Source organism: Schistocerca americana, chromosome 1, assembly GCF_021461395.2.
Source record: "Schistocerca americana isolate TAMUIC-IGC-003095 chromosome 1, iqSchAmer2.1, whole genome shotgun sequence".
In the NCBI taxonomy this organism is placed as follows: Eukaryota; Metazoa; Arthropoda; class Insecta; order Orthoptera; family Acrididae; genus Schistocerca; species Schistocerca americana.
This window is the reverse complement of record NC_060119.1, coordinates 351,989,935-352,017,048: the sequence shown is the minus strand read 5'-3', so window position 1 is coordinate 352,017,048 and position 27,114 is coordinate 351,989,935. Positions and strand designations below refer to the sequence as shown.

Here is a 27,114-nt window from a genome sequence, read left to right as displayed (position 1 = left end):
TTCTACGGAATCCAAACTGATCTTCCCCGAGGTCGGCTTCTACCAGTTTTTTCATTCGTCTGTAATTAATTCGCGTTAGTATTTTGCAGCCGTGACTTATTAAACTGATAGTTCGGTAATTTTCACATCTGTCAACACCTGCTTTCTTTGGGATTGGAATTATTATATTCCTCTTGAAGTCTGAGGGTATTTCACTTGTCTAGTACATCTTGCTCACCAGATGGTAGAGTTTTGTCAGGACTGGCTCTCCCAAGTCCGTCAGTAGTTCTAATGGAATGTTGTCTACTCCCGGGGCCTTGTTTCGACTCAGGTCTTTCAGTGCTGTGTCAAACTCTTCACGTAGTATCGTATCTCCCATTTCATCTTCATCTACATCCTCTTCCATTTCCATAATATTGTCCTCAAGTACATCGCCCTTGTATAGACCCTCTATATACTCCTTCCATCTGTCTGCTTTCCCTTCTTTGCTTAGAACTGGGTTTCCATCTGAGCTCTTGATATTCATATAAGTGGCTCTCTTTTCTCCAAAGGTCTCTTAAATTTTCCTGTAGGCTGTATCTATCTTACCCCTAGTGAGATAAGCCTCTACATCCTTACATTTGTCCTCTAGCCATGCCTGCTTAGCCATTTTGCACTTCCTGTCGATCTCACTTTTGAGACGTTTGTATTCCTTTTTGCCTGCTTCAGTTACTGCATTTTTATATTTTCTCCTTTCATCAGTTAAATTCAATATTTCTTCTGTTACCCAAGGATTTCTACTAGCCCTCGTCTTTTTACCTACTTGATCCTCTGCTGCCTTCACTACTTCATCCCTCAGAGCTACCCATTGTTCTTCTACTGTATTTCTTTCCCCCATTCCTGTCAATTGTTTCCTTATGCTCTCCCTGAAACTCTGTACAACCTCTGGTTCTTTCAGTTTATCCAGGTCCCATCTTTTTAAACTCCCACCTTTTTCCAATTTCTTCAGTTTTAATCTACCAATAGATTGTGGTCAGAGTCCACATCTGCCCCTGGAAACGTCTTACAATTTAAAACCTGGTTCTTAAACCTCTGTCTTACCATTATATAATCTATCTGATACCTTTAGTAGTTAATGTGCGTATCAATTTGATATTCGAAATCTTGATTTCATTAATCAATAAAGTGTTCAGACATTTGAATTAAATTATCCCATTAGTCTGAAAGATACTACACTACTTAAACTGCTTCACGTTGTCTGAAAGTCAAAAAACTGCAGAAAATGTTTTAAATTAGCTTGCTTTTGTTTAAATAAATATTATAAAGTCTCATTTATGTGCTATATATTTCTACGAGTATCTACAAAAGTGCTTCGTATTAAAGTGTTGCTGTACGAGCTATAACTGTTTTCGAACCTGACACTGTGCTGGAAATATTAACTAATTTCATTATAAAGTATTGTTTTTATTAAAATAGTCAGCTAGTAAACGCTGTACACGATGGACGGCAGGAAACTTTATAGAGCTGGGGAGTGACTGATGTCGTTATCAAGTTCTCGTCTGAGTCCATCGTATATCTGAGTTCTGAACATAAAGAAAGATAAAACTATCAACAGTTACTCTGAATTCATTGGCCCGATTTAGACTGGTCACATACTATTACTGTTGCTTAAGGATCCTAAGTTCAAATCCCGTTTGCTGTTTCATTCTCTCTCTTTAATACAGTGCTGTGTCACGAAACTAAGTTCAAAGTCAGAATGCTTTAACCCTATACACACGATCACGGCCAGTTAATCTTGTAAAAGTGGTAACACTAATACTGCATCACAGTACAACCGTAAAGAGTATTATAAGCACGGATTTAGAAGGCACTGCTCTTCCGAAACTCGGTTGGCCATTTTCTCACATGATATCCTGCGAACCATAGATGATGGGGAATAAGTAGATTTCATATTCCCAGATTTTTGAAAAGTGTTTGACACAGTGCACACAGCAGATTGTTAACCGAGGTCTAAGCATACGGAAAGGGCTTCCACATATGATATATGATGGACGTTGGGTGTTAATCGGAGGCAAAGTTATCGCCAACAGTGCCCCAGAGAAGTGTAATAGGACCGCTACTGTTCTTCATATACATAAAGGTACTGTAGTATATGGAGAAATTTCGTCGTCGAGTGAGTGCAGGAAGATACAGGATGACTTGGACATGATTTATATTTGGCGTAGTAAATAGCAGCAGGCTCTAAATCTGAAAAAATTATAAGTTAACGCAGATGAGTAGGAAAAACAATCATGTAATGTTCGAATGCAGTATTAGTGGTGTACTGCTTGACACAGGTACATTGATTAAATATCTACGTGTAAAGGTGCAAAGCGACAGGAAACGAAACGACCACGTAACGTCGGTCGTGGGAGAGGCGAATGGTCGACTTCGGTTTATTGCGAGAATTCTAAGAAGTGTCGCTCATCTACAAAACAGACCGTGTGGGTAACATTTCTGTAATCCATTCCTGAAATGAAATGAAATTATCGTATGGCATTTATTAGCCGGGATATCCCCTTCGGGGTTCGACTGCTGTATTCCAAGTCTTTTTACTTGACGCCACTTCGGCGACTTGCGTGTCAGTGATGATGAAAATGATGATGAACGACACACACAACACCCAGTCCCCAGCCGGGAGTCGAACCCGGGCCCCCTTGCGTGGTAAGCGGTAACACTACTGCAGCAATACGGAGGCGGACATCCATTCCTGAGTACTGCTCTCAAGTGTTTGAGAGCCATCCAGATCGGATTAAAGGAAGGCCTCGAAAGAATTCAGAGACGTCTTGCTCGCTTTTTAGCGGTAGGTTCGCTAAACAATCGAGTACTACGGAAATGCTCCGTGAACACAAAAGGGAATCCCTGGAGGGAAGAAGACGTTCTTTCCGGGAAACACGATTGAGAAAGTTCACAGAATCGGCATTTGTCGCTGACTGCGGAACGATTCTCCTGCTACCAAAGTAAATGAGGACTGCGAAGACGAGGTCTGAGATATCAGGACTCTTATGGAAGCATATAGAGAGTTGTTTCTCCCTCTCTTCATTTTCGAGTGGAACAGGAAAGGGAATGACTAGCAGCTGTACAAGGTACCCTTCGCCATGCATCCGGTGGTGAATTGCAGAGTATGTATGCAGATGTGTGTCAACAAAAGACTAAATAGTAATTTCTGACTACTAGTAGTTTCTTTCAAAATATTCAGTTTAGGGTCCTCTGCCACTTGTAAAATTTTAATCCTAAAAATACCCCGTGTAACGGGTAAAAAAAAAGTATCAACAATAAAGTTAATTGTGACTCACAGGTAGGTACTACTGTTTTTGTGAGTTTTTAATAAAACGAGGGAAAACTTATAGCCTGTGTGCTTCTGTCCTCGCTCTAGTCTCCCATCTCTCACACTTATGGCTGTGGAATAGTTTTACTGTCTGTCTCAGCTATAGATGCTCTTACACGTTCAAGCATCCATTTCCTTCGTGTTAGTGTCCACAGCCACCAAAACTAGTTTGAAAGAAGCAACGATTCCACTTGGGAGTGTAGCCTTACAGAAATGCTTTGACACTACCGACATAGTACGAAAATTTGTCTCAGATATGTGCGCATAAAGCAACGTATTTGTACTTTAAAGTTCACCTAGGAATGCAGTTTCAGTATAGCGAAACCGTTTGCAATAATAAAGAAATCGCCAATTACAGCTGTCTTTGCGATTCATTTTACTTCCATCCATTACGAAGCTTAACGGCTGTAGCTGCCCACGTTACGAAGTTTTACATGTAGTATGTTTTCAAATTTTTATTTGCAGCAGTATATGTGACCTTCTAGCAGAGTTATACAAGGTGTTTGAAAAAAAAGCATCTTGTATTCCTATCGGAGGCAGTATGGGTCAAAAGTAGAAAAAATGTAGGTTGTTGGAGATTCGCAGTCCACAGTTTTGTTTGTTTGTTTGTTTCTTTTCTTCTTTCAGATCCTCTAGAACTCACAAGAGATGGCATAGTAAATTGCCACCAACCTGCATCTGGGGGCAGATGCAAATCGTCGAGCAATCTTGGAAGTGAGGCATGAGCATCGGTTCAGTACCAATGTACAGGCGTGAGTTGTCGGCGACGGACTCATAGGGCTACACACTTCGGCTAATAGATTAACCTGTGCTGTGTGTCACCGATTACTGATCGGTGAATTACCAGCGATATTGGAGAACGTTACCCTTGCAGAAACGCAACGACCGTTTCATGAGCAATAGATTGGTCGAGGTGATCCAAAAGCATAGACTTCCCGTTCATCGGACCTGCACCCATTGTATTTCTGGCTTTGAGGACAGCTAGAGACACTGTTGTATATCCAGTCTATCAACATGTTCAGACGTTACAGAAGCGAGTGACCAGTGCATATGATGCTGTGGCGATGACTCGAGGTGTATTTGAAAGAGCTCGCGATCCGCTATGAAGAAGGGCTGAAGGGTCTGTCTGGATGCAGTACCGTCTGGTGTCTTCTTCTACGTAACAGACATGTGGAAATGAGAGGACGGATTAGCCCATACCTCAACAGCCATTGGTTCCTGGACATATCATTACAGAAACTTTTCTTCTAATTTTTACCAACACTACCTCCTGTAGGAAAACATGAAACCATATTTGATCATTATGTGCAAATGATCATTATAATGGCCATTGGGTCAAAACTAATCAGTACCAATTACGATAATTGAAACTTAAGGGCCGGGTGATGTGGCCGTGCGGTTCTAGGCGCTTCAGTCTGGAACCGCGTGACCGTTACGGTCGCAAGTTCGAATCCTGCCTCGGGTATCGATGTGTGTGATGTCCTTAGGTTGGTTACGTTTAAGTAGTTCTAAGTTCTATGGGACTGATGCGCTCAGATATTAAGTCCCATAGTGCCCAGAGCCATTTCTGGAAATTGCTTTCTAAATCACGTTAACAAAAAATGGTTCAAATGGCTCTGAGCACTATGGGACTTAACTTCTGAGGTCATCAGTCCCCTAGAACTTAGAACTACTTAAACCTAACTAACCTAAGGACATCACACACATCCATGCCCGAGGCAGTATTCGAACCTGCGACCGTAGCGGTAGCGCGGTTCCAGACTGTAGTCACGTTAACAGAATGTCTAAAAACAACACCAAGGCTTTTCATTCCCAACCTTACGCCTAACTGCTCCTTCTCATAGATTACACATAGACGGAAGGTTATCAAGTTGGCAATGATGCGTCTACCACCGATAGGTCAAATCAGCTACTTCGCGAACTAGTCGTACAGGATCCCTCCTACCTACGCAGTCCCTAGTTTTCTTCTTTGCCGACGGCAGACTCGTTTCTCTAGAGAGTAAATGATGCCCTGTTAGGCCAGAATAACGGTTACTTGCCGTGCACCAGCAGGCAGCTCCTTTCAAGCACAACCGGAAGAGGCCGTGTACGTCTGCCGTTAGGCACCCCATTAGCAGGGCGAGCAAATGCTGCACGCCACTATATCTACTGTAGAATAGAAACGTCAGTACTATCTGCTAGTTATAGGTTTACCTAGTCATAGCATTCACAATTACTTCTCAAGCAATGCACGAGATTATGTAAACTGAAGGTGGAGAGGGAGGAGAAAGAAAAGGAAAGGAACTGATGATATAAGCTGCATCGGGACCTTAAGCAGAATCAGCGGCGACCAGTGAAAATGTGCCGAACCGGGACCCGAACCCGAGATGTCATGCTTTCTGAGCAGCTCCATTCATTAACATCCGCGCCACCGAGATACAGTGTTTATTGCAAATGCGCAGACTATCTCGGTACGTTGCCCCGCCGACCCACACTCCATCTAGCGCCACCTATCGGCAGTTCCTGTCCATGTCCTCCATGCTCGCTAATTTTAGATTCCCACAGGAGGTGGGACGTAAATGTGCATCCATACGGAAGGTTATCGATTCACTGCCCATCGAGGCGAAAGAATTATATGAACGTGTGGCGTCTCTTCTTTCGGACATGTCCGAAAGAACTGATACCACGCATTCACACAACATACACTACTGGCCATTAAAATTGCTACACCACGAAGATGATGTGCTACAGACGCGAAATTTAACCGACAGGAAGAAGTGCTGTGATATGCAAATGATTAGCTTTTCAGAGCATTCACACAAGCTTGGCGCCGGTGGCGAAACCTACACCGTGCTGACATGACGAAAGTTTCCAACCGATTTCTCATACAAAAACAGCAGTTGACCGGCGTTGCCTGGTGAAACGTTGTTGTGATGCCTCGTGTAAGGAGGAAAAATGCGTACCACCACGTTTCCGACTTTGATAAAGGTCGGGTTGTAGCCTATCGCGATTGCGGTTTATCGTATCGCGACATTGCCTCTCGCGTTGGTCGAGATCCAATGACTGTTAGCAGAATATGGAATCGCTGGGTTCAGGAGGGTAGTACGGAACGCCGTGCTGGATCCCAACGGCCTCGTATCACTAGCTGTCGAGATGACAGGCATCTTATCAGCGTGGCTGTAACGGATAGTGCAGCCACGTCTCGATCCCTGAGTCAACAGATGGGGACGTTTGCAAGACAACAACCATCTGCACGAACAGTTCGACGACGTTTGCAGCAGCATGGACTATCATTCGGAGACCGTAGCTGCGGTTACCCTTGACGCTGCATCACAGATAGGAGCGCCTGCGATGGTGTACTCAACTACGAACCTGGGTGCACGAATGGCAAAACGTCATTTCTTCGGATGAATCCAGGTTCTGTTTACCGCATCATGATGGTCGCATCCATGTTTGGCGGCTTCGCGGTGAACGCACATTGGAAGCGTGTATTCGTCATCGCCATACTGGCGTATCACCCGGCGTGATGGTATGGGGTCCGATTGGTTACACGTCTCGGTCACCTCTTGTTCGCACTGACGACGCTTTGAACAGTGGACGTTACATTTCGGATGTGTTACGACCCGTGGCTCTACACTTTATTCGATCCCTGCGAAACCCTACGTTTCCGCAGGATAATGCACGACCGCACGTTGCAGGCCCTGTACGGGCCTTTCTGGATACAGAAAATGTTCGACTGTTGCCCTGGCCAGCACATTCTCTAGATCTCTCACCAACTGAAAACGTCTGGTCAATGGTGGCCGAGCAACTGGCTCGTCACAATACGCCAGTCACTACTCTCGATGAACTGTGGTATCGCGTGTTGAAGCTGCATGGGCAGATGTACCTGTACACCCCATCCAAGCTCTGTTTGATTCAATGCCCAGGCGTATCAAGGCCGTTATGACGGCCAGAGGTGCTTGTTCTGGATAATGATTTCTCAGGATCTATGCACCCAAATTGCGTGAAAATGTAAAAATGGTTCAAATGGCTCTGAGCACTATGGGACTCAACTGCTGTGGTCATAAGTCTCCTAGAACTTAGAACTACTTAAACCTAACTAACCTAAGGACATCACACACATCCATGCCCGAGGCAGGATTCGAACCTGCGACCGTAGCGGTCGCGCGGTTCCAGACAGTAGCGCCTTTAACCGCTCGGCCACTCCAGCCGGCGTGAAAATGTATTCACATGTCAGTTCTAGTACAATATATTTGTCCAATGAATACCCGTTTGTCATTTGCATTTCTTCTTGGTGTAGCAATTTTAATGGTCATTAGTGTACAAGAATTGTAAAAGCCGCGACACACGAAACGAGAGTTCTCAAAACGTATCTGTTTACGCTCGTATCGGGATCTTCGGCCGATGGTCGTTTTCGTTTAGCAGTTTGTATGAAGAAGAAATGCACTAAACAACTGTCGTCCGAAGATACTGAGACGAGCGGCTACAGGCAACACGTCAAGAATTGGCCGCGAGAACTTCAAAAAGTTTGTGGCTATCAAAACATTTGCACATTTTTCACGAACAAAACACTGAGTATATAAAAGCTTATACGAAGAAGCGTACTTACATGAGGTGGAATATAACACTGAATGTATAAAGTCAAGCACTCACGAGGAAACAATGGGACCCCCATGTCACGTTAGGAGACATTGCCATTTTTTCCTACTATTTGTTTACGAAAGTAGTAATTTCCTGAAATATGTGTCAGTAGAGTGCCAGATTAACGGACGTTGGTTAGGCACATCGACCTACATTATGGTGTAATTGTAATAAGGGGTTCTGCCAGACGCTAGGGTAGTAAGTAATGGATCCTTATATACTAGAGGAAGAGACAGCTTTGCCCACAGCTCAAATTTTTCCAGTGGTGAAAATTGTGGTCTCTAGAGATTCGAAGAGTTCCACTTCAAATGAGGAGATGTAGCAGGAAATCAGTCACTTTTTCTTTCCTAGGTAGCTACTATGTTTGTGTTTTAACTTAAATATGCAAGATTTTTCAGCAGCAGTCCTGTGTTACAGTATATGACTAAAAACTACTCATTGATGAATTTGGTCAGGTTTTAAAGTGTTTCACTCATGTGTTACTGTCCGATCTATGTAATTTTAAGTTCTCGAATACACTGACGTGGATTATTGTGGATTAATGCGTTTAAATAATCTTCTTCACATCCTGAAAGTCTTCCTGAACGTGGAGAGTCGCCAATGCCAAACCAATCCTCCTCAAAACGAGAACAATATCTTCTTGTCGTGTTCTGTCCAACGGCATTATCCCCATACGCGGTGCCAATGTTTCTCTGTCTGCCCCTCTATTGAACTCAGACAGAAGAGTATGCCGGAAATGCCCCGACTGCTCCACTTGACACACTATTTTGTACCGTCCACAGCTCTAATCACTATCTGCAAGTGACAAAATGACAATAACTATGTGAGCTCCAAAAATAACAGTGAACTACAAATAAAAGATGACAATCGATAAATAAACTCATAGCAACCGGAATGCCAGACTGCAAAACAAAGGTACAATGAACTTATGCACCATCCTAATTAACGAAAATTAAAGAACTCTTTGGAGAAAAGAGAAGCACCTGTGTGAATATTAAGAGCTCAGATGGAAAATCGGTCTAAGCAAAGAAGGGAAAGCTAAAAGGTGGAAGGGGTATATAGAGGGTCTACACAAGATAGATAAATTTGAAAGCAATAGGGTAAGTGTACCATAGAGTGCGCAGTCCCAAACAGAGCGCAGCTTGTGTTCCTGACAGTTGGTTAAATTGATCAGCTACCCACTGACGCAATAGGCTGTTTTCCTATGTTAAAAATATGGTTCGAACTGTTATTCTGAATGATTATAACATTTAAATAGCATTTGCGGTCAATATTACCACGAAGTATCTGTTATTTTTATGTAATTGAAGCTTAAAAATCATTAAATATCAAGATCTGGTCACGTGCTGGAAAACTCTGTTATTGACTATTGTTCCGGTGACATCACAGGCTAGGGGTAAGACGAAGCTATACTTGCGTAATAGGAGAGTTAGCCGAAGTTTCGAGGTTTTTACGTTCTTTCACTGCGAACAGTTTAGCTATTTAGTGAAGGAAAGCACAGTTACAACTTTTAAGTGACAACAGAAAGGAATTTTGTGAACGCTGATAGTGGACGACTTGCGAAAGCTGATAGTGTATGCTTCACCCATTTAGAGCGGCGATATGTGCAACGACGGACTTCTTTTCACTGTTCCCATCATTAAACTCGCTCAAAACTAAGGAATTGTAGAACTTTCGCAAATGGGTCTGTATATTATAACTAGATTGTCGACGATCAGTCATGAGCTACGACGCAAAGCATGATAAAATTATTCTTAAGTAAACTTACTGCTCATTTCCTGTGTGGAGTGGACTCAGCAGAGGAACTGCTGCCGTCAGCCGATCCGTAGCTCGATGTGTTCAGCCAGAGGGTTAGCTGCTCTCTGTAATAAATAAACTGAGAGAATAAATCGACGGGTGTCATGAGACGTACGCCCGAACAAATGTAACGAACAAAATGAGACCAAAAAATCCGTTGACACGACGGACAGGGCATTAGTGTGTGGTGAAAGAGGTCCAATGTTCGAAACACAGAAGGGTCATACATTTTTAAAAGTTTTACATGAAATACGAAAACAGCGTTAGCAAGAACTGATTGCTACACCACGAAGATGACGTGCTACAGATGCAAAATTTAACCGACAGGAAGAAGATGCTGTGATATGCAAATGATTAGCTTTTCAGAGCATTCACACAAGTTTGGCGCCAGTGGCAACACCTACAACGTGCTGACATGAGGAAAGTTCCCAACCGATTTCTCATACACAAACAGCAGTTGACCGGCGTTGCCTGGTGAAACGTTGTTGTGATGCCTCGTGTGAGGAGGAGAAATGCGTACCATCACGTTTCCGACTTTGATAATGGTCGTATTGTAGCCTATCGTGATTGCGGTTTATCGTATCGCGACATTTCTGCTCGCGTTGGTCGAGATCCAATGACTGTTAGCAGAATATGGAATCGCTGGGTTCAGGAGGGTAATACGGAACGCCGCGATAGATCCCAACAGCCTCGTATCACTAGCAGTCGAGATGAAAGGCATCTTATTCGCATGGCTGTTACGGATTGTGCAGCCACGTCTCAATCCCTGAGTCAGAAGATGGGGACGTTTGCAAGACAACAACCATCTGCACGAACAGTTCGACGACGTTTGCAGCAGCATTGACTATCAGCTCGGAGACCATGGATGCGGTTACCCTTGACGCTGCATCACAGACAGGAGCGCCTGTGATGGTGTACTCAACGACGAACCTGGGTGCACAAATGGCAATTTTTTCGGATGAATCCAGGTTCTGTTTACAGCTTCATGATGATCGCATCCGTGTTTGGCAACATCGTGGTTAACGCACATTGGAAGCGTGTATTCGTCATCGCCATACTGGCGTATCACCCTGTGTGACGGTATGAGGTGCCATTGGTTACATGTTTCGGTCATCTCTTGTTCGCATTGACGGCACTTTGAACAGTGGATGTTACATTCAGATGTGTTATGACCCGTGGCTCTACCCTTCATTCGATCCCTGTGAAACCCTACATTTCAGCGGGATAATGCACTCTCTGATGGATTTCCATATGAGAAGTGGCCAAAGAGAAAACCTGACCTATCTCAGCTTTGTACAGATGGTCAAAAGGTTGTCATCCTAGGTAAATTGTAAAACAAATCTCAATCAAATGCTCTAATAAATCAAGCCACAAAGAATATTAATCACACAAATCATAAAAAACTAGGATGGGTAGGCCTACAGCACATGAAGTAGTACTGGGTAGAACAACACAAATCGCCAAGTAACAAATGACTAAAAACACCATGGAAAAATAAGACTAAGACATGTAAAGACAGTTGAATAATAGATTCAGTACAGGGACCTTCAGAATCAAATAAACAGAGAAACTATGAAAGCTAAGTACACAATTTCAGAAGGCAGATGCCAAGAGGTCGAATAATCCTTGAAACAGGACTGGACAGGAAATTTTGAGGTGGTATAGTTTGTCTGTAAACTAAAGAGCAACCAGTGCTCACAGAGGGTGACACCGTCTTTTCCATAAGAATGCTACAACTACTGTAAAGGATGACTAAGAATGAGTTTTCACTTTGTAGTATGGAACTGTGTGTAGAGATTTACATAGAATCTGTCCATATGGATTTCTTGTGGTAGGATTATTAGTAACTAATATCTTTATTCCATATCATATTGACACTCTTTGTGGAAAAGAAACACTCCCCAGGTGAGTCTGCATACTGTGTTGTCAGTTATTCATAAAGCACACTGCGGAAGGGTTGGTATAACTTTGTGAAACACCTTGCATTGGTTCTTGTGATGTAGTGGGGCGAGGACTTGTCTGCCCACTGTTCAGTTTGCAGACATATGAAGGAGGGAAGTGCACAACCACAATCCAGCATCTCATTACCTCCAACCTGTTTCACTCCCGGAACACGATTTATTCCTTAACATGGCTCTGCTGCACTTAGACATGGTACACACATTTAATGTTTGCTCTTAACCCATTTCATTAAAAAAAATAAGCATTCTTTTTATACCATTAAAACACTATTTTAATAATCTGCTATTATTAGAAGACCTTTTTTGTAGGAAATTTAATGTAGTTTAATTTCTTACAAGGAAACTGAAAACTGCAGTTTTGAATTATTCAAGAAAAATATTCAAATACCCTTTAAACAACTCCCACCTGCATGCTGACATCCCTTCAATCAGAATTTTTAGTATGTTGTTCATGGCCCTCCAATCTACCATTGTACAAAAACTTGTGACTACACACATTCTTTCCACTTTTACTTACGGTCTTTGTTGTCTGTGTGTGTGTGTGTGTGTGTGTTTGTTGGGATTTTAGCTCTGAATATCCAAACACCACCACTGTAATACTAATGGTCAGAAATGAATATTTCATTTTTATTGACAAAAACATTTTACATCTTACAGGAACACTACCAGTTACAACTAAACCCATACTCCCTCAAATATCTCCATTTTCTGCAATGTAATGAGACAGGCAGTTAGGGCACTGCAAACCACTTTCCACACAGTTCCTATAAGGGGTTTCCTAGATTACCGACTTCATGTGCCCTTATAGAAAAAAATCCACCACTGAAAAATCTCAGAAAAAAATGCATCATGCAAACATCATTGACAATTACGTTTTATGTTTAACATGTTCATGTGGTTTCTACCAGTGGTGGCTCATGATGACTATCAATTATGTCACCAGCAATACAGTGACTGTTGTATTACCTGTCAGCCAGGCACAATGAACAGCTGTGAATACAATTTTGTGTGTCCCTTCCATGAGAGAGTCGTCTAAACAAATGAAATCACATAATTTCAATATTATGAAAAGGATAGATCACTGTTCAACATATAGTGGAGACGATGAGTCAGAGAAAGGCACAACAAAGAGACTGCTAGACATCTGAGATTTTAGTCAAAAGGCCTTTTTCTAAAGTGGACCACACACATCCATTCACACAAGCACAACTTACAAATACAGTCTCTCTCTCTGGTCACTGAGACCCTCTATGTGCAACTGCACACTCCACAACAAAGAGACTGCTAGACATCTGAGATTTTAGTCAAAAGGCCTTTTTCTAAAGTGGACCACACACATCCATTCACACAAGCACAACTTACAAATACAGTCTCTCTCTCTGGTCACTGAGACCCTCTATGTGCAACTGCACACTCCACTCCTCTATTTCTCTCTTTTTATGCTCTGCTTTCTCCCAGCCCCCCCCCCCCCCCCCTGCTCTACTGCAGTCTAACCTGAAATATTCATTGTCATCCATTGGTTCATTATTACAAAATATTCAGTTAAAAATTATATATGGCCTGTATAGTTTTCCCTCAAATGTTTTGGAGCACCTAGTGCTGTGATTTCTGCCTAAAGAACAGACACTGAAGACATGGTGAAAAAATCATGCACTAAACATGGTGGATGTGCAAAAAAAATTACAATTCTGTAATTATGCCACTACTGTTATGTTTCCATGGGTGTATCCACATTAATAATTCTATAGAAACAACAGATAATTTGAAATAACATAACTGGATCACTACCAGAACTCAAATAACAGAAAATGTAATAGAATATAAATGGGCCACAGGCCAAATTGACTCATCTAAGAAAAGCTTTGTCTTTTAAAAAATCTTTTGTCTCCATACAATTCAACCACTTGCAGTCTGTGCGAATATGCAAGGGAATGAATTGCATAATTTGGATACAGCCAAATAAATGAAGCTACAGTGCCTAACAAATTGCAGTGGAAGAGGAAACAGAGGCAATACAAAATCAAAGAAAAAATGCAAGAACAACTGGTGTAGAAGGGAGAATGGACAAAAACAAAGCTCCCACACATGGAACTCCAATGATACTCTTCACATTTATTTACAATAATTCTAATGAAGCTCCTAATTTGTAATGTCTCCTGAAGCTATCTGTTTTGGGAATGCTCTTACCAACCCACATATCTGGGGAGGTCACATAATTCACACCTACAAATTCATTTCTGTCAGTATTTCTATCCCACTTTCCAACAGTTCCTCTGCATAATCAAATGGACTAACACACCTAGAAGAAAGGATATCACACAGAAATGACTTAACCACAGCCTGGAAGATGTTTCCTGAATGAACATCTCACTCTGCAGAGGCTTGTAATTAATTTGAGACTTCCTGGCAGATTAAATCGTATGGAAAACCAGTCATGTATGCAGTTTTAGTTTGCCAGAAAGTTTCAAAACACATGTAAAGGATAAAGTTATAATGGGACTTAGAGTCAGCTGTGGAGCAGCAGGACAGAATCAAGTGAAAGCAAAAGTTGGATTGTGTTCACCAGCAGCCTGCATGGTCAGCAGCTTTACAACTGTCTCTGTGCAACAGAGAACAGGTGCCAATGCTGGGCCAACTTCAGAGGGGGATTACGATGACTGGGTCATCGCCCCAACCCAGAACATGCAGTGAAAAGCACAAATACAGACTTTACTGTGAAATATGCATGGAGCAGCAGTAAATAAACATGGCTGAACCAACTCACTGTCATTGAACAGGTGAACACTGATGTGATGTTGAGCCTGTTTTGTCCAGCGCCACAAGATGATATGGACACATCTGCTATCAGCAGGATACAAAGTGCTGCCTGCGACACAAACATCTGGGTGAGAGAACAACCCCACACTTTGCCACTGTCCCAGGAGTACAACACGAGGGTCAAACCATACCTGACCTCACCGGGGTTTCAACAGAAGACCTCTACACATTGAGCAGCATGGTGGCCACTCCCTATCCATGAGGAAGCCACAACCTGCATTGGCTGCCACTGTCAACTCAGCTCCCAACATGTTAGCTGTGCCAGTTCCTGCAGAGCTCTCCCGCAGCTTACTGTACACCTACTCTGGCTGCCACAGTGCTGGAATATTGCGAGGAAACACTGGAATGCACCAGGCTGTACTCAGAAGACTGTGTAAGCTGAATACAGTAATAAACAACTGTTTTTTGATAGCTGCTGGTTTTTCTGCAGCTTCCCCACTTGTGACTCCTGTCTCCCAAACCATCTACGAACCCCACAACACTCACAGAAGACTTGAACACAACTTGACTTGCAAGAACTATTCATGTTTCCTTTCTGCCCCATTATATGGTGTGTGCCTCAAATCGATGAAGATACTGATCAGAAGGAGGGTAAATTTTGATTAGAAATTGGTGCACAAAGGCAGAGTTAGACACTCCATACAACAATTATGAGTTGTTAGGCTTAGGGACACTACAAACTTTCATTTCTGTTGAGACTGATCTTTTAAACTACCAGTCACTTTTCAGTTTTTGAATTTGCTAACATGACACATAATGTGTGCTTTGTCTTGTACACAATTCTACATTTTGTCCACTTTAGTTTCGAGAAAAGTACATTTTTGGCTCTGCAGTAACTTTATCTTCTCTTTTGGGGTAACTATTAAAGCTTAACCTTCTTTCACTGCCACATGCACCAACCATCTAGTCATCTGACACAGTTATCAGTTTCTATCTTCCTTTACCCTGTATCATAATCCTAATTTTTTTCTCTTCAGTAAGCTTCTTTGAAAGATGTAATTACTTTATGCCAACTACAATTCTTCAATATAGAATTTGTCTCTCAAGGACTTCTTAATATTCTACAATGTGGCACCGAATGTTAGATTATTTCTGATGTCAAAGGAATTTTTGGAATTCACCACTCATTGATACATTGCCACAGCTTCGAGTACTTCTCTAACAGATCAGAACTGCTTTTTGGGGCCACATGCATTCCCAAACTGAAACTGCCTTTTTTTCAGGTTTTTAACGAAAAAAAATAAATAATGGTGTGCAAACAATATTCCTACAGTAATTCTGTTAAAAGTAAAATTGCTCTTTGTTGATAAGTATTTTTTCCCCTGTTTGCAGAAACAAAAGTAAGTGGTCATTTTTTTGCAAGATGCAGTGTTACATTATGAAGAAACATGACAATAGTTACCAGAAAATAGAAACTGACAATGAAATATTACCATAAAGCAATTTGCTACCTACTCATATCTGATGATACCCTCTCCCTCCTTCTAGCCCCCTCTCCTCCCCCCCCCCCCCCCCCCCCCAACACACAAACGTATTTTTTTTTTCTTTTGTCCACTATTCACTAACTTTGCTCTAGACTAGCTTTCTTAATCTTTTCAATAACTGGAACTCTTTGCAACATTCACTTTTATTATTTGTTACTATAGTATGTTTTTAATTACACATTTTTCAAATGATATGCAACAAATATGGCAATTATTTCAAATTATTATTTTCTTCAAAGAGTAATTTGAAAACTAATCCAAAATTTCTTAAACTAACTTAAATTTAAAATAACACAATGAAACAAGATTTTTAAAATTAAATTTTAATGAGCTGAGTCATGCTGGATCTAATTTTCACAGATATAATTGATATACTCAAGAGAATTGCCATGACAGGTTCCATAACTAGCCTGTTTCAGTATTTATTTTTGGCAACGTATAATCTGAGAACATTATTTCACACACATTTTCAGTTGAAATTGTAAGGGCACCAATAGAGCCTTTCTTCAAAAACTTAGAAACCTCATGTTCTCAACACATAATAAGAGACAACCTATGAGGTTTTAATCCATAATGTATTTTGATATTTAATATGCTATTCATTTAGAGAATACAGATTAAAAGCTTAGTTCAAACCCTATTGAATAGAATTCTATCTTATTTCAAACTCTTTGTCTCCAAAAATGTCTTTTATTGTTGCAAAGCAATCAAACATACGTGGGTATCCACAAATTATCAGATATCCCATTTTTTTCTTGAAAGGGTTGTTTTTTCATGAGCAGTAAATACAATTATTTGTTTGCTTTGAAGGATTAGATCAAGTTCATTGATCTCTGTAAAAATGCACTTAAGAAGGAAACATTTAGCAGCCAATTTCTATCAAATAATCAGCCCTTCAATTTGAAACTGTATTCTAAATGGAAAGCATGTAATTCATACCTCAGCCAAAAAATACAGGTTAGTATTATTCCTAAGGATAACCAACAGGCCTCAGTATGTAAAAGAAGATATTTCCTAGTATAGTATTTTGAATAAATGATAGTTTAGCGGCCAGGACTTTATTAAGTTAATGATATTGATAACCTCATCAAGAACATTCTCGTTTATTTTTTTAGTTCTTAAAGCAAGTGATTGCCTATAGATTATGCTGTTGTATTTTGGTGATATTTTAATAAGCTATACACCACTGTTAATTATGCAACTCAGAGCCTTCGTCTCATGACATTTTAATCTCTTCAAGAAAACTATTTTACACAACCCAATATTTCCGATGTAGTAGTACATGTTGGTAGAGATTAGCATAAAAGAAGACTCTTCAATAACATATTTTTGTGCAGATGCTTAACTATTACAATCAATAACCCAAGTGAAACTGCACTGTTAGTTTCATCCATTTGTAATGAAAATCTGCTCAAGACAAATATTAAGTTCATTCTTTTTACTGGACACTAAATCTCTGATGTGCTGTAATCAATAAGTGGAAGTGAGGGTTAGTAGTTATTTATATTTATATTTTTATTTTTTAGTTTCATACACGTTCCATGGAACAAAGTTTAGGAAACACAGCATTAAACAGTGGTTTGGACAGCTAATCATTCGTGTCAGATCCACAAGTAATAACAAGGCCTTTCATCTCTTTTCATTAAGAAACATGGATAATTAGGTTTTTTTCTAAGAATATAGTGACAAACTATAATAATTCACATGACTTTTCACTTAATTTCAGTAATTTCTCTGAGAGCAGAACAAGCACAAAAGTAAAAATTGTGTGATTACCAGGAACTGCAGATTAATAAAAAATTATAATTTCTTAATCATTGTAGACTTTTATGAATAAAGAGCATTTGGAAATTGTACATTGCAGTTACAATCAACAACAAACACTGACTGAAATTTACAAGCTGTGAGCATGTAGCAAATTACACAGCACGTGAATGCACTCTACTCTTACATACAGAGTCAATGTCTCACCCACAGAACAAACATTGTAAACCAGATTACCATAACATTTTCTCCCTATACGTCAGCAAATATCTATTTGTTCAATTTATGCCAAATATATTGTATGCAGTACCATTTATTTTAAACTATAAACAGTAATCGTAACCATTTTGATAATCAAGCAAACATTGTATAACACAACCTCTATATCTCAAAAGAAAAAAAAAAGTTAACCAGTAAAAGAAAAGATTTGTTGAGTGAAAACTCTTCTTAAGGTTTATAACACTGCAGAACAGTATGTGCTTATAATAATTGTAATTCAAAATATATTAAAAATGTCAGCTTTCAGTAGCATATATTTTAATTTTAAACAACTTGAAGTGGATCTTTATCAGCAACTGATACTAATACTTGAACTTTGCCATCAAGAAGTTTATTAGCTAATATGTCAGCAAAATATGTCAGGAAACCCCTTTCAGAATTGCTGTGCTCACACAGTATCACATGATGACCATCATGCACAGCATCCAGTACCTGAAACACCAGCACATAATTTCACAAAATACATGTTTACAAAGTTACATTTTACTTACATCACTGAAAAATTACAACATCGAAAAATCAGTGAGTGTTGGACTGCTCTGAATGTGCAATAATTCCTGAGATACTGCTTGCTCAGCAACAGTCTTAGAGAATGTTTGGAAGCCTCTAAATGTGAAAGTTGACTTTTATCTTTTAAATAAGCTGCAACTGGTGCAAACTCACTTGGAAGAAAAACAACAAAAGTTTCCTTTTATCATGGCTATGTGCTGATAAGCATAAAGACTGTCGTATCCAACGTTTGCCCTGTTGCCTTCTCAATCATTGCACTCTCTCAAACTTATTTCCAACTCTTACATTATTATCTGAAGAGAACAGCAAAAATACACATTCTCAACAAAGTAAAATCCTCTCCACACCACTACATAACACATGCATCTTTTATAAATCAGTTTCTGTATCAGAAACCTGAATGGAATGATCTTCCTCAAAATATCATACAAATTGAATTCCTTTCAAACTTCAGAAGACAGTTAATATTCCCTCCTTTATCGCAATAGCTATCTCTTCCATATACTTGTCTGCTGCTCACTCTTGTCAAACCCCTTTCCCCCACCAGTTCTCCCTCTGCATTGTCCTATACGGATAATCTGTTCTTTCTTAACAGTTAATGCAAATGTCATTTCAATCTTCTCCTTTTTCACTATCCCTTCCGTTCCTGATAATACTAAACATGACTTCAAATTTGCTAAACTATTCAATATTATTGTCATTTTTAAGGTCCTTTACTATTATAATTAATGCCATTTATGATTATTGTTATTTTTATTACTATTATTGTTGTTATTATTATTATTCTTTCCTGTCTCAGAAGTTAAGTCTGGTTAAAAATGGAAAGTGACGCGGACCTTGATCAAGCGCGACTTCCTTTTAACTGTACGGTATATGTTACATTGCATTTAGGGACTTTCGGGTAATTGAACATGTATCAATAATTACAGATTTCTGTAGTTGTATATATATGTTTGGATGTACCTGTATTGCGTTGATGTACTGGTGGATATTGTGTGGTATGACTCCTGTAGTTGAGAGTACAATTGGTATAATGTCAACTTTATCCTGATGCCAAATGTCCTTGACTTCCACAGCCATTTGGATGTATTTTTCAATTTTTTCTCCTTTTTTCTTCTGTATATTTGTCGTACTGGGTATGGATATTTCGATTAGTTGTGTTAATTTCTTCTTTTTATTGGTGAGTATGATGTCAGGTTTGTTATGGTGTTGTTTTATCTGTTATAATGATTCTGTTCCAGTATAATTGTCATGTCTTTTGGGGGACTCTGTATTTGCTAGTATAGTACATCCACTTGTGATGTGACTTACTGTTTCTATTTGTTGTTTGCAAAGTCTGCATTTATCTGTTGTGGTATTGGGATCTTTAATAATACGCTTGCGGTTATATCTGGTGTTTATTGTTTGATCCTGTATTGCAATCATGAATCCTTCCATCTCACTGTATATACTGCCTTTTCTTAGTCATGTGTTGGATGCGTCTTGATCGATGTGTGGCTGTGTTAGATGATACGGGTGCTTGCCACGTAGTGTTTTCATTTTCCAATTTACTTTCTTCGGATCTGTTGATGTTATGTGATCTAAAGGGTTGTAGAAGTGGTTATGAAATTGCGATGGTGTAGCTGATGTATTTATATGAGTGATTGCTTTGTGTATTTTGCTAGTTTCTGCTCGTTCCATAAAGAATTTTCTTAAATTGTCTACCTGTCCATAATGTAGGTTTTTTATGTCGATAAATCCCCTTCCTCCATCCTTTCTGCTTAATGTGAATCTTTCTGTTGCTGAATGCATGTGATGTATTCTATATTTGTGGCATTGTGATCGTGTAAGTGTATTGAGTGCTTCTAGGTCTGTGTTACTCCATTTCACTACTCCAAATGAGTAGATCAATATTGGTATAGCATAAGTATTTATAGCTTTTGTCTTGTTTCTTGCTGTCAATTCTGTTTTTAGTATTTTTGTTAGTCTTTGTCTATATTTTTCTTTTAGTTCTTCTTTAATATTTGTATTATCTATTCCTATTTTTTTGTTTGTATCCTAGATATTTATAGGCATCTGTTTTTTCAATCGCTTCTATACAGCCGCTGTGGTTATCCAATATGTAATCATCTTGTTTAGTGTGTTTTCCCTTGATTATGCTATTGCTATGCTATTGTTATTATTATTATTATTATTATTATTATTATTATCAGCATTGGTAATCATAATTAGTCTCATAATAATTTCTCAGATGTATATAGCTGAACCACAAGTATACACAGAAAGTTACAACGTTTTGTAATAATTTTTGGTATGTACTGGTTCTGATTCAATGTACAAAATGGCCTCGAGTCCCTAATGTGGTCAGTCCTAATTCACAATAAATAAATAGCTACATATATTTAGTTATCCTACATAAGTTTGTTACTGCATCACACGCATTCAACACACTACATCTGCAATGGGAATAAAGTTTTATTTTGCATCTGTACAATTTACCTCATGATGAGACATCTCACCAGTCAGATAGAGGTCTGCCTTAACTCCTCTCAATACAGAAGCTCCAGAACCAGCACAAATAGCAATAGTGGATACCAATGAATCTGGAGAAAAAATGAATGTCAAAAAATTAATACCTTCACAATTCACAATTGCTTTTACTATTATTTGTGACATAAAATGGGGCGTTCCTTCACCAGAGTGACTATTATTTACTGCACCACAGTTTTTCACAACAAAATGATAAAAAAGGTACCTAACTGTACAATATGAATCATTCCTCTTTCATCCATCTATCCACCCATCCACACATCCATCCTACTATTATCAAAGGTTTAATTACACATTAAAAATAAATAAATCATTCATTCACTTTCATTTCCTTCCTTACACTGTTCCCATTCAATCTTCATCACAACAACTGCATAACTGGCCTGAAGAAAGAGTATCTTCATTTATGCCTAATAACGTTGCTTTATTACACAGTTTCTTGTGAAACTCATCCAATAAGCAAGGCCAATATGAACATGTGACCATCTAAGTGTTATGTAAACATAATTAATGAGCAATCCATCACTAAGACAATATTGGGAGGAAACCATGTCGTAGACTTCTCTCAGATGAAAAAAATCTCACTAAGAGATATACCGTAAGTCTCAGGGTATCATTTACTACATAATTCACAGGCAACAGTTCCAAATGAAAGAATGAAAGATGGTTGTGTAAGAATAACTCAAAAACCAATTATATATATCACATTTTCAATAAATTTGGTAATTTATGAGAGGTAGGCAGAAAAATCCACATCATTCTGCAATCAAACATTAAGATTTGGGTGAGATGACAGTGTGCAACATAAACCATCAATCAGTAATCAACTTCACCACCAGCTCATTAGTTCTTACACCGTGTTTCGCTACCAAGAAAATAAGGGAGGGGGAGGGGGGGGGGGAGAAGGGTAACATACAAGGGGGAAAAATGTTACATTTTTGTGTTACCATCAACTAGATTACAGAGTGGGCCACATCAGTGAAGAGCAGCTTATCAGTGTATACAAGTCTAATTTCTTAATCAAAAATATTGTAGTAGAATTGAAAAATAAAAATTTTACATCTGCATCACTACAGAAACTGCTTAATCTTTAGAGAGTGAGATAAATTAACAGTAAAATATTGTGGTCATCAGTCACTTGAAAACACTGAAGGCCAAGACATGTTTGAAAACCTGAGTGTACTGAAGCCGAGAAACAAGATAATGGAACAAGACAACTGAAATATAAGCCAAGTAACTCACTCAATCTATTATACATAGCTCTGATTTTCACTGCTGTCAGTCACATGGCAGTTGATTGTAGTGTAACTAGAATTAGCATATCAACATCTGATTGTCTGGAATCAGTTTAAATCAGATCAAATGTGCATTAACGCATAATGTATCTCATGCTATACTGACAAAATTATTTAATTGGATCATACTATACTGAGGAGTGAAGAGTCTCACAAATCTATGAAAATCATTGTCTATTATGATAATCAAGATTACAAGATGGAAACAATGAACAAAAAGGGGAAAATCAAGTACTGAAAGACCGATCTTTCACAGATGTATATATATAACAGATCAAAAGATCACACTAACTTTCAAGCTTTCACCTTAATAAATGCACTCTCTCTTCCACCCCCACCCCCCTTTCCACCCCCCTCCTCTCCCCCTCCCCCCAATATACTGCCAAAATTATTATTTTTTACTGAAGCCTCCATGAACTCTCATGTAATGTCAATTGAACGTGCACAGTGTTACCTGGTACTAATTGCTGCATATAAGTCAAAATAGTTAAGTAACAATTAAACTTTCTAAATGGTTCAGTTACGTCGTTCTCTCCATGTAGTATCATAAATTTCTTCATACTCAATTTTATTTAATCATTTGTGATGGAGAACAAATATTTCGCATATTTTGTCTTCAAAATAAAAATATCTTATATTTAAAAAAGAAATTACTATTAACATGCACTTAAACAACAGGTGGGTGTAGTCAAAGTTATTGGTTCATTTTATTAAGATAAAAGAGTGCCTAGGAGGTGTTAAATTCTTCAAGAGTAACTTGACTCACATGGTAATTCATGGACCATGAAATAGCAGATACCACAGATATGGACACAAAGCAATAAAAGTGACTCCGAAAGCACAGAATAAAAAGGAACAGAGAAAGAAGATCACAGAGAGCCACACATTTACTTAAAAGAGTGCCGAGTAAAAGAAGGTAAAGTAGTAAACTAAAAACAGAAGTTGAAAGTTATACATGCAGTGAATTTCAATGGGGGGTTTGCCTGGCTTGTTTAGACTCTTCTTAATTTGTGTACACAAAAGAATAATTGTCAAATTTAAGTATTGAAAGCTGTAATACTTTGCTATTCACTTTAAAAAGTAATTAGATCTCAATCACATAGCATCAAAAAACGATGATACAAAAAATGTAGAGTTCTTATACATTAATTATGCATCTAATTTACAGAATGTACCATTATTCTTCCCAACAGCAAGAGCAAGACGAAGATGTGGAATTTTGACATGTTTCTTTACAGTCTCAACAATTTCTGTCAATGGTTGTGGTGATTTAAGATAGCACATACGACCCATTCCACATTCTGGAATTGTAACCTGAAATGAACAATTAACTTGTAAGAAAATCATAAGTGTCCCTCTCTACAAACAGAAGATTAAAATATATTCTGCATACAACTGCATGACAGCAAAATAAGAATAGTACTGGACATAAATTTCCTTTGTGCTCTTTTTGTGCATATTAAGATGAGGGCACATTATATTCACAAAATCCTCTAATTGTTGATTGCAGACTAACTCTACAGTTAGCACTGTCTAATCAGTTTTTACCTCAGAATAATTAAAAGGGTGGCACCTTCATTAATAACTATACAGGATAAATTGCTGTCTGATCCATATTATGCATTTTTTTATTTATGAGGGTTGCCCAGAAAGAATACATCATTTTTTTTTTCAGCTGAAAACAATGCTATAAATGCAAAATGTTATGTACGTATTATTTAAAGTCTCCTGAGTGAGCACATCGAGTTTCTGTCACTTCCAACAGATAGTGTAGCTGCAGGACAGTTTCAAAATGGATTCTGTAGGTGATGTACGTTGCAAGCAATGTGCCGTCAATGAATTTCTCACTGCGGAGAAAGAAATTAAGGTGAATATTCACAAATGCTTGTGCAAAGTCTATGGAGCATCTGCTGTTGACAGAAGTACAGATAGTCACTGGGCACGGTGGGTGAGGTCTTCAGGAGGGAATTCAGCAGATCACGATTTGCAGTGTTCGGGGAGACCATCCACAGCTGTCATATCTGACATGTTGCAGCGAGCTGATGTTGTCATTCAAGAGAACAGACAAATTATGACTCAGCACTTGGTGCTGCATCTGTCAATCAGACAAATTATGACTCAGCACTTGGTGCTGCATCTGTCAATCAGCAGAGGAAGTTTACAAAGCAAAGCACTGGCTCCGCAAGGACAAGGATTGGTACCTACAGAGCATACATGCCCTTGTTTTGCGCTGGAGGAAGGCCATAGAACAGGATGAAGATTGCGTGGAAAAATAGGCTGTGTAGATAAGACACCATTCTCATTATGTAATTCTCATTATGTTCAATAAAGAAGTGTTGAAGAAAAAAATACAGTGCATTACTTTCTGGGCAAACTTCATATATTTTAGATTTTTACACTTGAAAATGCCAATTAAAAACTTACTTAGTCCTCTACCCAGCCATCAGATGTGCTTCAACTGAAATGAGCATTAACCATATACTGATTGCAGACAAATACTGATAATCATTAGATATAACAAAACCTTTCTCTAAGTTCTTTTGTTACTACAAAGAAGAAACTGGCAATCTAACAAAATATTATAAAGAGCACTTTTAAACAAAGATATTGCCAAAAAAAAAGTTATTTATGGGATCAAAAGTAAAAACAGACTATCTTTACATGCTGCCTGCTCGAAACAAGACAAAAGCTATGTAGAAACAACAGACACGTAACACCACTACCAAAAATGCCAATATCAAGTTATGTCAAGATGAACAGGAAACAACAGACCCAATGAAAGTAGCAAATACCTTCAACAAATATTTTACAAATGTAAGTTGGCTCTTTAAAATTAACCCAAGTAACCAAAATGCAGCAGCACTGCCATCTAAGATTACCAGTTCTACTATATCGTTGTACATGCGGACAACCAGTGAAGAAGAAATTCTGACTGTCACAAAAACCTCAAAAATGAAATAGTCCTTTGGGAAGAAATAATGTACCTGGTAAAATAATAAAAGGATGTAGTGAACTCATTGTAAATCTGCTGAGAGATTTATGCAGTCCACAGGAAGAGATGATATATCTGATAAAATAATAAAAGGGTGTAGTGAACTTGTAAATCTGCTGAGACTTTTAAGCAAAAGGTCACTGGCATCATGGACTTTCCCTTCTTGTCCAAAAACCGCAAAATTGAAACCAGTTTCCAAAAGAAGAAACACAGAAGAAGTTGGCAATTACAAGCAAATTGCCCTATTGTCTAGCTTTTTCACAAATTTTAGAAAAAGTCTTCCAAAAAAGACTTACAGGTTTTAAGCAAAAAAAAATAAAAAATAATAATAATAATAAAAATACTGGTTTAGGAAGAACCACTCAGGTAACACTACTATCTGTTAATTCCTAAGTGGTGAATATATTACTGGTGTATGCCTTTACTTATCAAAGGCATTCGATACTGTAGATCGTGAGGTGCTACTACAGAAATTAAAGCAACAAGGCATCAGAGGAACACCTAATAATTGGTCAGGTTGTACCTTTGTGGACATAAAGAAACTGTGAAAATACAACACAATGAATACAAAAGAAGTACAAACTATTACTCAGCTTACCAAGAGATGAAATATAGTGTTCCCCAATAATCAGTGCTGTTCCTTCAATAGGTATATGTCCTACAGACAAATACACATTGTCAAAATGCTTATCATTCTGCAGATGGTGTAAGCTCTCTCGCCGGCCACGGTGGTCTCGCGGTTCTAGGCGCGCAGTCCAGAACCGTGCGACTGCTACGGTCGCAGGTTCGAATCCTGCCTCGGGCATGGATGTGTGTGATGTCCTTAGGTTAGTTAGGTTTAAGTAGTTCTAAGTTCTAGGGGACCGATGACCACAGCAGTTGAGTCCCATAGTGCTCAGAGCCATTTCAACCATTTTTTTTTTTGTAAGCTTTCTCATCGGTGCAAAAACAGAAAAATTACTACAAGAAAACATAAAAAGACATTGGGCAGCACAGCAGTATGGTTCACAGACAATAATCTAATAATAAATGAAGGAGAAACTGTGGCATTGGACTCCTATAACGCCAAGGAAAAGTCCCACAAACTATAAACACCCAGTTGTCAACCAAAGATGTAAATAGAGTTTCTCGATCACTGGATCCAGGATAATGTCAGGTGGGGAACTCATATTGACAACTTCATCAAAAAATTGAGCACATACTGCTATGTGATGAGGAACCTCAAAAGTTGCTGCTGCAGCAAAGGCTGCCTAAAAGTGTTTACTATGCAAATGTCCAGTCACTTCTGAAGTACACATTCATTTTATAATGAGCTTCTCCAAACAGCATGAAGTTATTCAGAATGCAAAAAAGAATCATAAGATTTATAGAAGGTGCTAAACACAGAAAATCTGGCAATTCACTCTTCAAAAAACTGCAAATTCATCCACCTCCATGCCTGCATATATAAGAAACTGTAGTATTCATATAGCAGTATGCGACTGAAAATCCCACATTCTTCCTCAAAAATAAAGATGTGCACACCCACACTAAAAGGCAAAAAATAAATGTCTGTATTCACCGAAAAGAAACTAAGCTCTGCCAAACTGGAGTTCTTCATCTTGGAAAAAAAGACATTTGGAAAATACCAAATAACATACAAGCAGTAAGCAGCATAGCAGGATTCATTATAACCACGGAAGCAATATTATTAATTATGTACCAATAATCTGTATTGTAACCACAAGTACTTAATGATGTA

The 27,114-nt window shown here is 38.8% G+C and overlaps 1 protein-coding gene across 3 annotated transcripts in view; it reads right to left on the bottom strand.

The window, feature by feature from the left end:
* Positions 1 to 17,501: 17,501 nt before the first annotated feature.
* LOC124599665 (probable cytosolic iron-sulfur protein assembly protein Ciao1) overlaps positions 17,502 to 27,114 on the bottom strand; it is a 73,545-nt gene continuing 63,932 nt past the window's right edge. For 2 of the 3 annotated variants that reach the window (XM_047136096.1, XM_047136095.1), the window contains exons 6-8: positions 23,557 to 23,695; positions 21,036 to 21,139; positions 17,502 to 18,479 (exon numbers count right to left, since the gene is read on the bottom strand). In XM_047136096.1, coding sequence (XP_046992052.1) covers positions 18,312 to 18,479; positions 21,036 to 21,139; positions 23,557 to 23,695 — 411 coding nt within the window. In that variant the 3' untranslated portion in view covers positions 17,502 to 18,311. The remainder of the gene's footprint in view (positions 18,480 to 21,035; positions 21,140 to 23,556; positions 23,696 to 27,114) is intronic. The other variant, XM_047136098.1, reaches the window with a different exon arrangement.